This window comes from Sus scrofa, chromosome 8 (genome assembly GCF_000003025.6).
Source record: "Sus scrofa isolate TJ Tabasco breed Duroc chromosome 8, Sscrofa11.1, whole genome shotgun sequence".
Lineage (NCBI taxonomy): Eukaryota > Metazoa > Chordata > Mammalia > Artiodactyla > Suidae > Sus > Sus scrofa.
In genome coordinates this window covers 96,771,907-96,788,253 of record NC_010450.4, presented here as the reverse complement: position 1 = coordinate 96,788,253, position 16,347 = coordinate 96,771,907, and the positions used below count along the sequence as shown (strand labels likewise).

Below are 16,347 nucleotides of genomic sequence, written 5' to 3'. Positions count from 1 at the left end.
CTCAGATCCCAAATTGCTGTGGCTGTGATGTAGGCTGGCAGCAACATCTCCAATTAGACCCCTAGCCCTGGGAACCTCCATATGCCATGAGTGCTGCCCTAAAAAGACAAAAAAAAAAAAAAAAAGTTTCACTTTAAGAGATACTTTTGTAAATGTTTACCAAAAAAGAACATTTATAGTAACATTTATGGTTTATAACATGAAAAAAACAGATGAAGAAATTCCCTTTATGGGTCAGTGGTGATGAACCCAACTAGTATCCATGAGGACGTGGGTTCAATCTCTGGCCTTGCTCAGTGGATCAAATATTCAGCATTGCTTTTGAGCTGTAGTGTAAGTCACAGACGTGGCTTGGATCTGGTATTGCTGTGGCTGTGGTGTAGGCTGCCAGCTGCAGCTCTGATTTGACCCCTATCCTGGGATCTTCCATATGCCACAGGTATGGCCCTAAAAAAGCAAACAAAAACAAACAAAAAACCCAACCAAACAAAACCAAATGAAAAGTAAAACTACCCATTTATAGCAGAATATAAGATCTAGTATAGTTATATAAAGGAAAAAATATGTAGTAGTGGAAAATGGACTAAAGCTTCCTGTGACAAAATGGGTTAATCTTAAAAGTAGAGGATGTATAAAATTAGGGGTTCATTCATTTTAAAAACATCATGTAAAATACAAAATTAATGGGTACATTAATAGCATGGAGAAACCATAAAGAACAAAAGGAATTAATACAAACATTAACATTATGGTTTATTCCTGAGAAAAGAGAGGAATCCCATTTGGGAAGTCTGCAAATGGGTTTGCCTACATCTGGAATTTATGTATTGGTCTAGTTGATTGGCTAGTGTGTACCAACTATATTTTTCTTCAAAATTTTGCTTTCCCGGATTATAAATGATTAAGCTCTTCAAGTAAAATCTTAGATATTGATCAAAAGATTTTTTAATTTTTTAAAATATAATCACTAGTTTATTATTAAGAAATTTTTAATGATTTTAATTTTCTCCATTATAGTTGGTTTACAGTGTTCTTTCAATTTTCTACTGTACAGCAAAGTGACCCAGCCACGCATACATATATACATTCTTTTTCTCACATTATCCTCCATCATATGCCATCATAAGTGACCAGATAAGGTTCCCCGTGCTATACAGCAGGATCCCATTGCCTATCCATTCCAAAGGCAATAGTTTACATCTATTGAACCCAGATTCCAAGTCCATCTCATTCCATTCGCCTCCCCCTTGGCAACTCCAAGTCTGTTTTCCATAGTGGTTGTACCCAATTTACAGTCCCACCAACAGTGTGGGAGGGTTCCCTTTTCTCCACACCCTCTCAGAAAATACAGTGTTTTTGGGAAGCTTGATTTTTTTTCCCATACTTAATTTCTTGTTCTCATTTTCATTACTAAATCAACTTTGTTTTAAAATCTGTACAATTATTAACCTTTGTGTGCTGTAATCTCCAATTTTAAAAAAATATGAACAAAAATTAAGAAGATAGAAATCAATCCAATATATTGCTGTGATTAAAAAAATGTTGAATAGGAGTTCCTACTGTGGAACAGTGAGTCACAAATCTGACTGCTGCAGCTCACATCACTGTGGAGGAACAGGTTTGATCCTTGGCCCAGTGAGGTGGATTAAAGGATCCTGTGTTGCCACAACTACAGCATAGATCACAGATGCAGCTTGGATTCAGTCCCTGGCCAGGGAACTTCCATGTGCCAAGGGTTAAAAAAAGAAAAAGAAGAACAAAAGAAATGTATTAACTTTCAGTGAGAAAGCCAGTTATAGATTGAGTTTAAAGAATATTTACCTCTTTGTTGTTTTTATGTCTTAAGTATACAGAAAGATTGAAAGATGAAAGGATAGAAAATGCTGTAAAACAGTGATATTAACAAAAAGAGCCAGTATTGCTATTACAAAATTGAATTTAAGGCAGTAAATGGTGTTTGTTTTCATTATCTTTAATATCTTCCTATTTCTCCCCTATACCTGATCCAAACAGGCTTCTGCTACTCACACCCCAAATCAGCTTTTGATAATGCCTCTAGAGATCCCTAGGTTTTTGGTTTTGTTTTTTATGGCTGTACCTGCAGCATACGGAAGTTCCCAGGCCAAGGATTGTGACAACACAGGATCCTTTAACCTACTGCGCCAGGCTGGGGATTAAACCCTTGCCCTCCCAGTGACCCCAGCCGCTGCAGTCAGATTCCTAACTTACTACACCACAGTGGGAACTCCTAGAGATCTCAAAGTTTAAAAGGGATCAAATTAATCCTCATCTTCCCTAACATCAGCGCTGAATCAATCATTCTGTCTTGAAACACATCCTTCTTACTAGAAACTATTTACTTAGTTATCGTTTACTTGGTCTCAGTTCTTTCCTATTTCCCCAATCTTTGGATGCTTTAGGATTTAGTCTTCAAATTTCTTCTCGTTCTGATCCTCAGTAACTCCTAAGGTAATAGTGCTTAGTTTCATGGGTTTTTTTATTTTAATTTTTTTTTGCTTTTTAGGACCACACTCACAGCTTATGGAAGTTCCCAAGCTAGAGGTGCAATAGGTCAAGTCAGAGCTAGAGCTGTCAGCCGCAGCCACAGCCACAGCAACACAGGATCCAAGCCACACCTACACCATAGCTCATGGCAATTCCAGGTACTTGATCCACTGAGCAAGACCAGGGATTGGACCTGCATCCTCATGGATGCTAGTCAGGTTCCTTTCTGCTGAGCCACAGCAGGAACTCCCTAGCTTCATGGTTTTAAATAGCATCCTTATACTAATGAGTGAAATTTATATGTACAGACCCCATCTTATATTCCACATAAATAACAACTGTGTAGTCAGCAGTTTCACTTGGATATTCTATATGCATGTCAAACTTCATATGTTCAAAATCCAGAGTCTAAATTCCCACCCCTATCCAAGGACTTCTCCCATACTTCACATCTCTGTGAATATCAACTCCATCTTTCTAATCGTAATGGTAAAAAAAAAATACTGGTGTTATCTTTGATCTCTTTCTTTTTCAACCTTTTATTTCTTATTCCTTGGCAGATTATATCCATTACCCTTTTAAATATAACCAGAACCTAACCACTTCTCTCTTCTCTAATTCCCTACAAAAGCCACCATCATTTTATCATTAGTTAGTTATAATGGTTCCTAATCAGTCATTTCCTTTCATTCTGACCAACTTACAAGGACCTAGTGTTATCTTTTTTATTTCCCATTAAAAAAATTTAAGATATAGGAGTTCCTGTTGTGGCTCAGTGGTAATGAACCCAACTAGTACCCTTGAGGATGTGGGTTCTGTCCCTGGTCCTGCTCAGTGGGTTAAGGATCTGACATTGCCATGAGCTGCAGTATAGGTTGCAGATGTGGCTTGGATCTGGCGTTGCTGTGGCTGTGGTGTAGGCCAGCAGCTGCAGCTCCAGTTCCACCTTTAGCCTGGGAACTTCCATATGCTGTGAGGCCCTTAAAAAAAAATTAAGGCATAGTTTATATTTAGTAAATTTCATACTTTTTGCATATATGCTTTTGGAAATTTGACGTATGCATGCAGTCATGTAGTTACCACCTACTCAAATTACAGCATGGTTTCATTACTCCCCCCAAAGTCTCCCATGTCTTTTTGTAGTCACCTGTATGCCTAACCCTTGATAGCCTATTTTCTATTTTATAATCCTATCATTTTGCCTTTACCACAGTATCATATAAACGGAATCATATAGAGTGTAGCATTTTGAGTCTGGCTTCTTTCATTTAGCATAATGCATTTGAGATTCATCTAGATATTTGTGTGCTGTTCATTCCTTTTTATTGGTAAGTAATATTCCATTAGTTGGATATAAGCGCTTTATCATTAGTTGAAGAACATATGGTTTTTTAGTTTTTGGTGCTTTTGAATAAAGATACTAAAATATTTGCATGTATGTTTTGATGAGACTGTAAGTTTCATTTCACTTGGGTAAATACTTGAGAGTGGGATTTCTGGGTCAAGTGGTAAGTGTGTAACTTTATAAGAAACTTTCTAATGGTTTTCCAAAGTGGCTGTGTCATTTGAATTTCCACCAGCAATGTATGAGGCTTCCAGTTGCTCCACGTCATCAGCACATGGTATTTTGTTTTTGTTTTTGTTTTTGTTTTTTGGTCTTTTTGCCATTTCTAGGGCTCCACTTATGGAGATTCCCAGACTCTAATCAGAGCTGTAACCGCCAGCCTATACCAGAGCCACAGCAACTTGGGATCCGACCACAGCAACTCGGGATCCTAACCGCGTCTGCAACCTACACCACAGCTCACAGCAACGCCATATCCTTAACCCACTGAGCAAGGCCAGGGATGGAAACTGCAACCTCATGGTTCCTGGTCAGATTCGTTAACCACAGAGCCACGACAGGAACTTAGCACTTAGTATTTAAAATTTTTTTTTAATTTGCCATTCTAATAGGTATGTAGTTGTTTCTCATCATGACTAATGACGCTGAGCATCTTTTTTTTTTTTTTTGTCTTTTTGCCTTTTCTAAGACCATTCCCTGCGGCATATGGAGGTTCCCAGTCTAGAGGTCTAATTGGAGCTGTTGCTGCTGGCCTACTCCAGGGCCACAGCAACACAAAATCTGAGCCACGTCTGCCACCTACACCACAGCTCACGGCAACGCTGGATCCTTAACCCACTGAGGGAGGCCAGGGATTGAACCCACAATCGGGTCGGATGGCTCCTAGTCAGATTCATTAACCACTGAGCCACGATGGGAACTCCTCATGTGCTTTTTTACCATCAGTTTATCTTTGGTGAAGTGATTGATCAAATGATTTGACTTTTTTTTTGAGTTTTCTTACTGAGATTTGAAAGTTCTTTGGATCCAAGTCTTTATTACGTATTGGAGTTCTCATCATGGCACAGTGGAAATGAATCCAACTAGGAACCATGAGGTCGTGGGTTAAGGATCTGGCGTTGCCGTGAGCTGTAGTGTAGATCAAAGACATGCTCGGATCCCATGTTGCTGTGGCTGTGGCGTAGGCCAGCGGCTACAGCTCTGATTAGACCCCTAGCCTGGGAACCTTGATATGCCGCAGGAGTGCCCCCAAAAAGACAAAAGAGAAAACAACAACAACAACAAAGTCTTTATTACATATGTAATTTACACGTCTTCTCCCAATCTGGGGATTATCTTTTCATTTTCTTAAGAGTGCCTTTCGAAAAGCAGAACTATTTTTTTTTTTTTTGCTTTTTAGGGCAGCACTTGCAGCATATGAAAGTTCCAGGCTAGGCGTTAAATTGGAGCAGCAGCTGTCGGCCTATGCCACAGCCACAGCAACGTGAGATCCAAGCCAATTATGCGATCTATGTGGCAGCTCATGGCAGCACCACATCCTTAACCCACTGAGCGAGGCCAGGGTCAAACCTACATCCTCATGGGTTCTGGTCAGTTTCATAACCTGCTGGGACACAATGGGAACTCAGAACTACCTATTTTTTAATGATGTGCAGTTTTTATTATTTTAAAAGATTGTATAGATTATGCTTTTGGTGTGTGCGTAAGAAATCTTTGCTTTGCTTTCTCTCGCTTTCTTGCTCTTTCACTCCATTCTTTCCTTCTTTCCTTTGAACTCCCTTCCTCCCTTTATGGAAGGGCTAAGGAAGGAGAGTAAGTGGCTTGTGCTCAAAAGCCTGAACTCTCTGATGGTTTTTATGGATAAGTTTTTATAGGCAAAATTTGGGACAACGGTTACACAGTGTGTGACTTTATTCTGATTGTTTGGTGATGAGGTAATAGGGCAGGGTTCCAGGACTCTTGTGGTAGGTCTGAAGTTACCATCTTCACTGTGGGTTGGGGCCTTAGTTCCTGTAGAAAAACTCAAAGATATATTGTTAGGTATATTCCTTGAGGAGAAACAGGACCTTGCTGCACTATTGTTTCTTGACTGCTCCTCCTTTGTTTCTGGATTCCCTCACCTCCCTGATGAACAACTGTTTGAATCTGCCCTTTGGAGCTCAGAGATGGTCTTGGAGGCTGAATGAAGCCTATTTCCTACAAACAAGATATGTGGGACACAAAAAGGATTTGTACCTAGGGACGCCCTCGTAGGTTCTCTTGCTTGATTTCAGTTCCCTCTTTTCTTTGATGCTCTTTAATCTTGAGGAGAACAGGTGTTGGAAAAGAAAGGGAATAACATTTTGGATAGAGAAGTTTATCATAAACTGGGTAGAGAACTTGGTTTAGGGGACTCGGTTTCAATCCCTATTCCTGTTTCAACCTTCCTCAAATCTTTCATGGAACAAAGCAACAACTGCTCTGGCTACTTCCTGCTGAAATGAAGTAAGGTATGGTCCTACCTCACTTTAGGGAATGGACACTGAGTTGGAAATGTTCAAGTCCTAGATCTAGGTCTTGTATGATTAAGATTTCAATCCCTTGGTCTGCCATTTTTGTGCAGCAGACCCAATTAGAAGTAGGAGGAATGACAGCCTGAACTTTAATAGACAAAAAAATAGATGTCATTCCCTGAGGAATTCATGAGAATAAGCCTGAAAAGCAGCCTGGCACTTAGTGAGAAACTTGTAGCCATGTAGCCAGATGTCTAATTTTATAGAAGTAGGTTTTAACTTCTGATATGATATGTATAATGGAGCTATAAGTAAGATTTTTTTTATTAGAGGCTTTACTTTTTTAGCTTTTATGTAATTCAGGTCTCTATTCAATTTTGAGTTAATTGGGTTTTTTTCCTTGCTGGTATATGATGTGATTGTGACTGTGAATATCTAATTTGTCAGCACCATTTATTGGAAAGGATTTTCTTTCTCCATTGAATTTTCTTTTCATCTTTGACAAAAAACAATTAACTATATGTGTATAGATTTTGGAATCTATATTCTGTTCATCTTGTCTTTATCTCTGTGTTACCAGCACAACTTGATAGCTATAATCTTAAAATCAGTATGTGTCCTCCATCTTTTTTCTATTTCTTTTTTTTTCAAAATTGTCCTGGCTGTCTTTGCCTTTTAATGTAAATTATAGAAATAGCTTATCAACATCTATAAAAACTCTAGCTGGTATTTTTATTGCAGCTGCATTGAATCTGCATATTAGGAAGAATCAACATCTTAACATATTGAATCTCCCAATCCATGAATATGGTTTACTTCTCTAAGTATTTTTTTGTTCTTCAGTGTTGTACAGGTTTTAGTGTATTTTATATACATTTTTTTAGTTATATCCCTAAGTATATTATGATTTTGATGCTGCTGTAATTGGTGTTTTAAAGTTTTAACTATCCATTGTTTAATAGAAATGGATTGGTTTTTTTTGTATTATTCTTTGTGACATTACTTTTATGTGTCAACTTAACTGGATCAGAGGATGCCTAGGTATCTGGTTAAACAATACTTCTGGGTATATCTGTGAGGCTATTTCTGCATGAGATTAGTACCTGAAATGGTGGGCTTCATCAAGTAGATTGCCATCCCCATTGTGGGTGGATATCATCCAATCCACTGAGGGCCTGAGTAGACCAAAAACTAGAGGAGAGAGGAACTCACTCCTTTTTTGCTATCTCATTGTTTGAGCTAGGAATCTCATCTTGGATTGGTCTTTATATCATCAACTCCCCTAGGTCTCAGGCCTTTGGACTCTGGCTGAATTACACCACTGGCTTTCCTAAGTCTCCAGCTTACAGATGGCAGATCGTGGGACTTCTCATCCTTCACAATCTTGTAAGCCAATTCCTCACATTAAATCTCCTTTTATATCCTATTGTTTCTTTCATTCTGGAGAATCCTGACTAATACAACTTTATACCTGTGACATTGATAAACTTACTAGTAGTAGTTGTAGTAGCTTTTTTTTTTTTTTCTTTGTCTTTTTGGCCACCCCATAGCATATGGAGTTCCCGGGCCAGGGATCTGATCCAAGCTGCAGTTGCAACCTAAGCAACAGCTACAGCAATGCCGGATCCTTAACCCTCTGTGCCAGGCCAGGGGTCAAACCCGTGTCCCAGCACTCCCAAGACACCACTGATCCAGTTGCACCACAGTGGGAACTCCTCTAGTAGCTTTTTAAAATATTGATATATTCTACACTGATATATTTCTATACAGTCATGTTATCTACATATTCATGCAGTTCTATTTCTTACTTTTCTATACTTTCACTTATTTTCTTCCCTTTTTACATTGATTGGGACCTCTAACATGATGTTAATAGACGTTTTAAGATAAGCCATTATTGCATTGTTTCTGATTTTAGGAGGAAAACTTTCAGTCTTTCACCATTAGAATGACATTTGTTGTAGGTTTTCCATAGATGCCCTTTATTAGGCTAAGGAAGTTCTTTATTTCTAGTGTGCTGAGATTTTTTTTTTCCCCACTGGCGTATTTAAGTTCCTGGGCTATGTATTGTATCAAACCTGTGCCACAAACAGTGACCCAAGCGCTGCAGCAATAACACTGTATCCTTAACCCACTGTGCCACAAGGGAACTGCTGTGCTGAGAGTTTTTAACTTGAATGGACTCTGATTTTTTTTTTTTTTGGTCTTTTTTTTCGGGGTCTTCTGAAATGATTATATGGTTTGTCTTAATTAGTTTATTTATGTTGTAAATTATATTGATTTGCTTTCAAATGTTGAACTAGTGTAGGATTCCCAGAATAAATCTCATTTGATTGTGACATATTATCCTATTTTTATACATCATTAGATTCAGTTTGCTATTTTTCTTTTTTAAAGAGGAATGAGGAGGAGTTTCCACTGGGGCATAGTGGGTTAAGAATATGACTGCAGTGGCTGGGGTCACTGTGGAGATGTGGCTTTGATTCCCAACCTACAACAGTGGGTTAATGCATCCAGCGTTGCCACAGCTGTGGTTTGGGTTGCAGCTGCAGCTTAGATTCAGTAGCTTGCCTGGAACTTCTGTATGACACAGGTGTGGCCATAAAAAGAAAAAAAAAGAAGGAATGAGGAATATTGGTTTCTATTTTTATTTTCTTGGATTATCTTTGGTTTGGGGATCAGAAAATGCTGGCCTCATAAATGAGTTGGTAGCATTCCCTCTGCTTCTGTATTTTGGAAGAGTTTACATAAAAGTGTTATTATTGATTCCTTGTAGGAGTGGTAGAATTTGCCAGTGAAGCCATCTGGGTCTGGAATTGTAGGTATGGTTTTAACTATAAATTATTTTTTAAAAATGGATATAAAACTATTTAGGTAATCTAGGTTTTCTTGAATGAGCTTTTGTAGTTTGTATATAAAAATGTTTGTAGGGAAAAAAAAAAAAGAAAGGAGTTCCCATCGTGGCTCAGTGGTTAACAAATCCAACTAGGAACCATGAGGTTGCGGGTTCGATCCCTGCCCTTGCTCAGTGGGTTAAGGATCCCGCGTTGCTGTGCTCTGGCATAGGCCGGTGGCTACAGCTCCAATTCAACCCCTAGCCTGGGAACTTCCATATGCCACAGGAGCAGCCCAAGAAATGGCAGAAAGACAAAAAGAAAAAAAAAATGTTTGTAGGGTCTATAGATAAAGGCATACCTCACAGGTATTGTGGATTTGGTTCCACACAACCATAATAAATATCACAATAAAGTAAGTCACATGAATTTTTTTTTGTTTCCCAGCCTGTATACAGTTGTTTACACCATAGTCTATTAAGTATTCAATAGTATTATGTCTAAAAGAACAATGTACATACCTTTATTTAAAAATAATATATTGCTAAAAAATGCTAACCATCATCTGAGCCTTCAGCAAGTTGTAGTATTTTTGCTGGTAGAAGTTCTTGCCTCAGTATTATGGCTGCTAAGTGATCAGGGTTGTGTTTGCTGAAGGTTGGGGTGGCTGTGACAGTTTCTTAAAATAAGACAATGATGAAGTTTGCTTCATTGATTGACTTTTTCATGAACCATTTCTCTGTAGCAATGCTGTTTGATAGCATTTTATCCCAGTAGAACTTCTTTCAAAATTGGGGTCAAGGAGTTCCCGTAATGGCTCAGTGGTAATGAACCCATTGAGGATCCATGAGGATGCCAGTTCAATCCCTGGCCTCACTCAGCAGGTTCAGGATCTGGCATTGCTGTGAGCTGTGGTGTAGGTTGCAGAAGTGGCTCAGATCTGGCGTTGCTGTGGCTGTGGCGCAGGCCGGAGCCTGCAGCTCTACTTTAGCCCCTAGCCTGAGAACTTCCATGTGCCACAGGTGTAGCCCTAAAAAGCAAAAAAAAAAAAAAAAAAAAAAAAAAGTCAATCCTCTTAAAAATGCACCCACTGCTTTATCAATTAAGTTTGTGTAATATTTTAAATCCTTTGTTATTTCAACAATCTTCATAGCATCTTCACCATGAGTAGATTCCATCTTAAGAAATCACTTTCTTTGCTCATCCATAAAAGCATCTCCTCATCCATTCAAGTGTTATCATGAGATTGCAGCAATTTTGTTACATCTTCATGCTATAATTCTGATTCCAATTCTCTTGCCGTTCCTACCACATCTACATTTCTTTCCTCTACTAACATCTTGAACCCCTCAAAGTCATCCATGAAGGTTGGAATCAATTCTTCCAGACTCCTATTACTGTGGTATTATAACCTCTTCCCATGAATCATGAAAGCTCTTAATGGCATCTAGATTAGTGAATCCTTCCAGAAGGTTTTCAACTGACTTTACCGAGATCCATCAGAGGAATCCCTGTCAATGGCAGTTGTAGTCTCATGAAATGTATTTCTTTTTTTTTTTTTTTTCTGTCTTTTTGTTGTTGTTGTTGTTGCTATTTTTTGGGCCGCTCCTGCGGCATATGGAGGTTCCCAGGCTAGGGGTTGAATCGGAGCTGTGGCCACCGGCCTACGCCAGAGCCACAGCAACGCGGGATCCGAGCCGCGTCTGCAACCTACACCACAGCTCACGGCAACACCGGATCGTTAACCCACTGAGCAAGGGCAGGGACCGAACCCGCAACCTCATGGTTCCTAGTCGGATTCGCTAACCACTGCGCCACGACGGGAACTCCGAAATGTATTTCTTAAGTGAGCCTTGAAAGTCGAAATTACTCCTTGATGGGCTGCAGAATGTGTTAGTGGGCATGAAAATTTTAACATTGTAATAGATCTCCATCAGAGCTCTTGGGTGACCAGGTTCATTGTCAGTGAGCAGCAATAATTTGAAAGGAGACTTTTTTTTCCTGAGAAATAGATTTCAACAGTGGGCTTTAACTTCCTGTAAACCTGTTGTAAACAGATGTGCTGTCATCCAGCCTTTGTTACTCCATTCATAGACCACAGGTAAAGTAGGTTTAGCATCATTCTTAAGGCCCCTAGGATTTTCCAAATGGTAAATGAGAACTGGCTTCAACTTAGTCACCAGCTGCATGCGTCCCTAACAAGAGGGTCAGCCTGTCCTTTGAAGCTCTGACGCCAGACATTGACTCTCTCTAGCTGTGAAAGTTCTAGATGGCATCTTCTTCCAATAGAAGAATGTTTCATCTACATTGAAAATCTGCTGTTTGGTGACGCCACCTGCATTATCTTAGCTAGATCACCTGGATATCTTGCTGCTTCACTTTGTATGTTTATGTTAAGGAGATACGGCTTTTTTCTTTAACCTCATGAACCAACCTCTGCTAATTTCAGGCTTTTCTTCTGCAACTTCCTCACTTCTCTTAGCCATTATAAAATTCAGGAGAGTTAGGGCCTTGTTTAGAATTAGGCTTTGGTTTAAGAGAATGTTGTGGTTGGTTTGATCTTCTAAACGACTATTACAACTTTCTCCATATCAGGAACAAGACTGTTTCACTTTCTTATTTTTCCTGTGTTCATTGGAGTAGCACTTTTAATTTCCTTCCTTTGCATTCACATCTTGGCTAACTATTGAGTGTAAGAGGCCTAGCCTTTAGCCTATCTCTGTTTTAACAAGCCTTTCTGACTAAGCTTAATCATTTCCACCTTTTAATTTAAAAGTGAGGGACATGTGACTCTTCCTTTCACTTGAACACTTAGAGGCCTTTAAAGAGTTATTAATTGGCCTAATTTCAGTATTTTTGTGTCTTAGCGATTAGGGAGCCCCAGGGAGAGGGATAGAGATTAGAGAACAGTTGGTTGGTGGAGCAATCAGAACATACACGTTTATCAATTATTTGCTGTCTTAAATGGTTTGGTTCATGGTGTCCCACAACAAGTACAATAGCAGCAAAGATCACTGATCACAGATCACTGTAACAAATAATAATGGAGAAGTTTTAAATACTGTGATAATTACTAAAAGGTGACACAGACATGAAATGAGCAAATACTGTGGAAAATGGTGCCAGTAGATTTGCTTGCTATGGAGTTGCCAGTAATCTTCAATTTGTTAAATAAAAAAAAGAAACCACAATGTATCTTCAAATTACAGTAAAACAAAGCACAATAACACAAGATGTCTTAGTATTTCTCTTTTCATTCCTGATATTTGTAATTTGTGCTTTTTTTTGGGGGGGGCACCTGTAGCATATGAAGTTTCTAGGCTGGGGTTGAGGAGCTGCAGCTGCTGGGCTGCATCTACAACCTACACCACAGCTCAAGGCAATGCCAGATCCTTAACCCACTGAGTGAGGCCAGGGATTGAACCCACATCCTTATGGTTCCTAGTCAGGTTTGTTAACCACCGAGCCATGAAGGGAACTCCCCTTATTTTATTTTAGTCTTGTGTGTGTGTGTGTGTGTGTGTGTGTGTGTGTGTGTTTCTTTTTAGGGCCTCACCCATAACATACGGAGGTTCCCAGGCTAGGGATCTAATTGGAGCTGTAGCTGCCGGCCTATGCCAGAGCCACAGCACCGCCAGATCTGAGCCGAGTCTGCAACCTAGCCCACAGCTCACGGCAAGGCTGGATCCTTAACCAGCTGAGCAAGGCCAAGGATTGAACCCGTATCCTCAGAGATGCTAGTTGGGTTTGTTAACCGCTGAGCTATGATGGGAGCTCCCCTTTTTTTTAAATTATAGTTTTATTAAAGTAAAGGGACTTTTAGATAGATGAAAAGGCATGTGAAAGGATATGAAACAAGGAAACAGGAGCAACAAGTAGGTTGATAATTGCGGCACAGAGATTGAAGTGAAGAATGGCAATGGATGAGCCCAAATCAGGAAAGTATTATAGGCCATGATAAAGAGCCTATAATATCCTAGAAGCAACAGGGAAACACTGAAAAGTTTTTAAGAAGAATAAGAAATGACCTAATTTGCTTGTCAGAATAATCATTCTGGTAACAGTAAAGAAAATCATTAAGAGAGAAAATGTCAAGACAGGGAGACTAGGTAATAGAGTGGCTAAGTTCACTTTTGAGTTTACAAACTTGTGTCTAGAATAGTGCTTGGCATATTTTAGGCACTCAAAAATATTTGTCAGGTGAACAAAACGTTATCATATGAATCAAAAGAAGTTCATTCTGAAGGAAAATCATGTAGAAATAGAGCCTACATTTTGACACTACTTCTTGATTTATCTGCTTGCTTACTTAGTATCTTACTATAAGATTTTCACAGACTAATTAATAAAGCAACACAATAGAAAAATAGTCAAAAGGATATGAATGGCAAGCTCACAAAGGGAAATCTTAGTAGTGACTATATTGTGAAAACATGCTCAACTTCACTAGTAACCAAAAAAATGCAAGTACCATTTAAATGCCATGAAATGGAAAAATATTTAGCAGTCTAAACCCAGCCTTCACCAGGATCTTAAATTGCTGGGACATTTACATGCTGGTGGTGGAATTATAAATTGGTGAAACCACTGTGTAGAGCAGCTTGGCAATCTGTTTTGTTTTGCTTTGCTTTGCTTTTTAGGACTGCACCCACAGCACATGGAGCTTTCCAGGCTGGGGGTCGAATCGGAGTACAGCTGCCAGCCTATGCTACAGCCACAGCAATGACAGATCTGAGCTGCGTCTATGACCTACACCACAGCTCATGGCAACGCTGTGAGATCCTTAACCCACTGAGCGAGGCCAGGGATTGAACCCGCAATCTCATGGTTTCTAGTCAGATTCGTTTCTGCTGCGCCACAATGGGAGCTCCGGTATCCGTATTTAGTAAGTCAGAAGATTCTCGTGCCATTTGACTCAGTATTTCCATTTCAGATTTAAACTCTAGAGAAATGCTCACAACTATAAAAGAGACATGTTCAACAGTGTTCTTTGCAGCATTACTGATTATACCAGATTATACAAATGTCTTCAGGAAAATGAATAAATTGTGATATTTGTGTAACAGGAGAATATTCTGCAGTGAAAATGAATAAACCAAAGCTATACAAATAGAACCTGAATAATCGTCACAAGCAAAATATTGACTGAAAAAGCTTGCAAAATGATATCTTGTGATGCCACTTATATAAAGTTAATTATGCAAAATAATATTATTACATATACACAGTGATAGATAAAAATGCCAAATTTAAGAACCTGGTTATCTCTGAGGAGAAAAAGCAAAATGGGATTAGGAAAGGTTATGCAGTGGGCTTTATCTTATTTTTCTTAAAAAAAAAAGAAACAAAGTGAAATTAAAATTTAGCAAAGCTAGATGATGTATAAACTAATGTTTTTAAAAATTCTTATATATTTGAAATATTTGTAATGAAAAAATCCTCTGAAAGTAGAGGATTTCAGAATTATCCTTGTTCTCAAAGTAAAATATTTTTCTATCACCTAAATACTTTTAACAGCTTTTTATTTTGCAGATTTGACTGATGATTTAGCTCAGAAACTGTTTGATGTTTCAGAAATATCTTCAGCAACAATGGCTCATTCATTGCCCACAGCAGTTCCAGAAGCTCCTAGAATTTATCCTGCAAGGACACCCAAAACACCTCGAACACCTAGATTACAAGATCCAAGCAAAACACCAAGATTTTATCCTGTGGTTAAAGAACCAAAACCCATTGATATAAAGGTACACAAGATACCAGGAATATAAATAGCCAGCATTTTGTATACTTTAACATTACGAAATGAGACTTTTTGTTTCTATCACAGTAAAAAATGTATATATTAGACTGTAAGAATTCATTTAAAAAATTTTACCACAGTGGTGTTTTCTCGGGTTAAGGAATAACTTCTTCACAATGGGTAGTGTAATTAAAGACATCAGAAGGTGTTATGAAGAATCATTTTAGGAGTTCCCGTCGTGGCGCAGTGGTTAACGAATCCGACTAGGAACCATGAGGTTGCGGGTTCGATCCCTGCCCTTGCTCAGTGGGTTAACGATCCGGTGTTGCCGTGAGCTGTGGTGTAGGTTGCAGACGCGGCTCGGATCCCGCGTTGCTGTGGCTCTGGCGTAGGCCGGTGGCTACAGCTCCGATTCAACCCCTAGCCTGGGAACCTCCATATGCCGCGGGAGCGGCCCAAGAAATAGCAACAACAACACAAAAGACAAAAGACAAAAAAAAAAAAAAAAAAGAATCATTTTAAGTTGTAGTTCCTTTAATCCTTGTGTCAAAGCCTAGCAAAGGGTTTGGTAAGTTTTTTAAACTTGTATGTGAGATGTTTGAGTTTTGTGACTTCATATGATTTCATAATGTGTCATCCACAGTATGAAAATGTTTGAGTTGATTTACACCCAGAGGGTTTTAATTTACTTGTGAGGTTCACACTACTGAAAGTAATTGCAATGTTTGACTTCTTTTTCCTTAGAGTCCAAGAAAGAGAAAAACAAGACATAGTACAAATCCCCCTCTAGAGTGCCATGTTGGTTGGGTAATGGATTCCAGAGATCACGGGCCAAGAACATCTTCTGTCAGGTACCATATTTATCAAACATTGTTTTGTTCTTGATTTTAAGTGATTTGAAAACAATTGCTAATTAGATATTTGTGAATATTTTTAAATTAATATGTTAGCAATTTATAGACCAGTGAAAATAGTAAAAAGAAGCCAAAGAAAGGGAAATAAGTGGGAAAGTTTTACAGTAAGTACATTAAGGAATAATTTAGTAGGACATATTTCTTTTCCTTTTAGTTTCCACAAATGTGCACTCTTGTATTAAAGATATTTAGGTTTATTAAAATTATTACCTTTACGCCACACGTGGAGGTTCCCAGGCTAGGGGTTGAATTAGAGCTGCAGCTGCTGCCTATGCCACAGCCATAGCAACACCAGATCCGAGCCACATCTGCAAGCTACACTGCAGCTTGCAGCAACACCAGATCCTTAATCCCTGAGCAGTGCCAGGGATTGAATCCATATCCTCATGGATACTAGTTAGGTTCTTAAACTGCTGAGCTATAATGGGAGCTATGGTAACTGCTTTTTCCAAGAGCCCTTTTGAAATTTGCCAAGTTAGAATTACAGGGTCTGCTTCCCCTCCTTAAGGTTTATCAC

At 38.9% G+C, this 16,347-nt stretch overlaps 1 protein-coding gene across 15 annotated transcripts in view; it reads left to right on the top strand.

Annotated features, from left to right (window-relative positions):
• The window catches only part of LARP1B (La ribonucleoprotein domain family member 1B), a 104,775-nt gene that overhangs the window by 67,816 nt on the left and 20,612 nt on the right, over positions 1-16,347 (top strand). For 7 of the 15 annotated variants that reach the window (XR_001298434.2, XM_021101600.1, XM_013978898.2 and 4 more), the window contains 2 exons: positions 14,694-14,920; positions 15,661-15,767. Coding sequence is in view for 11 of the 15 variants with exons in the window: in XM_021101600.1 (XP_020957259.1) it covers positions 14,694-14,920; positions 15,661-15,767 (334 nt within the window). In the remaining 4 variants the exon portion in view is untranslated. Of the gene's footprint in view, positions 1-7,628; positions 7,729-9,118; positions 9,165-14,693; positions 14,921-15,660; positions 15,768-16,347 lie in introns of those variants that run through there. The other 8 variants (XM_021101598.1, XM_013978893.2, XM_013978894.2 and 5 more) reach the window with 6 other exon arrangements.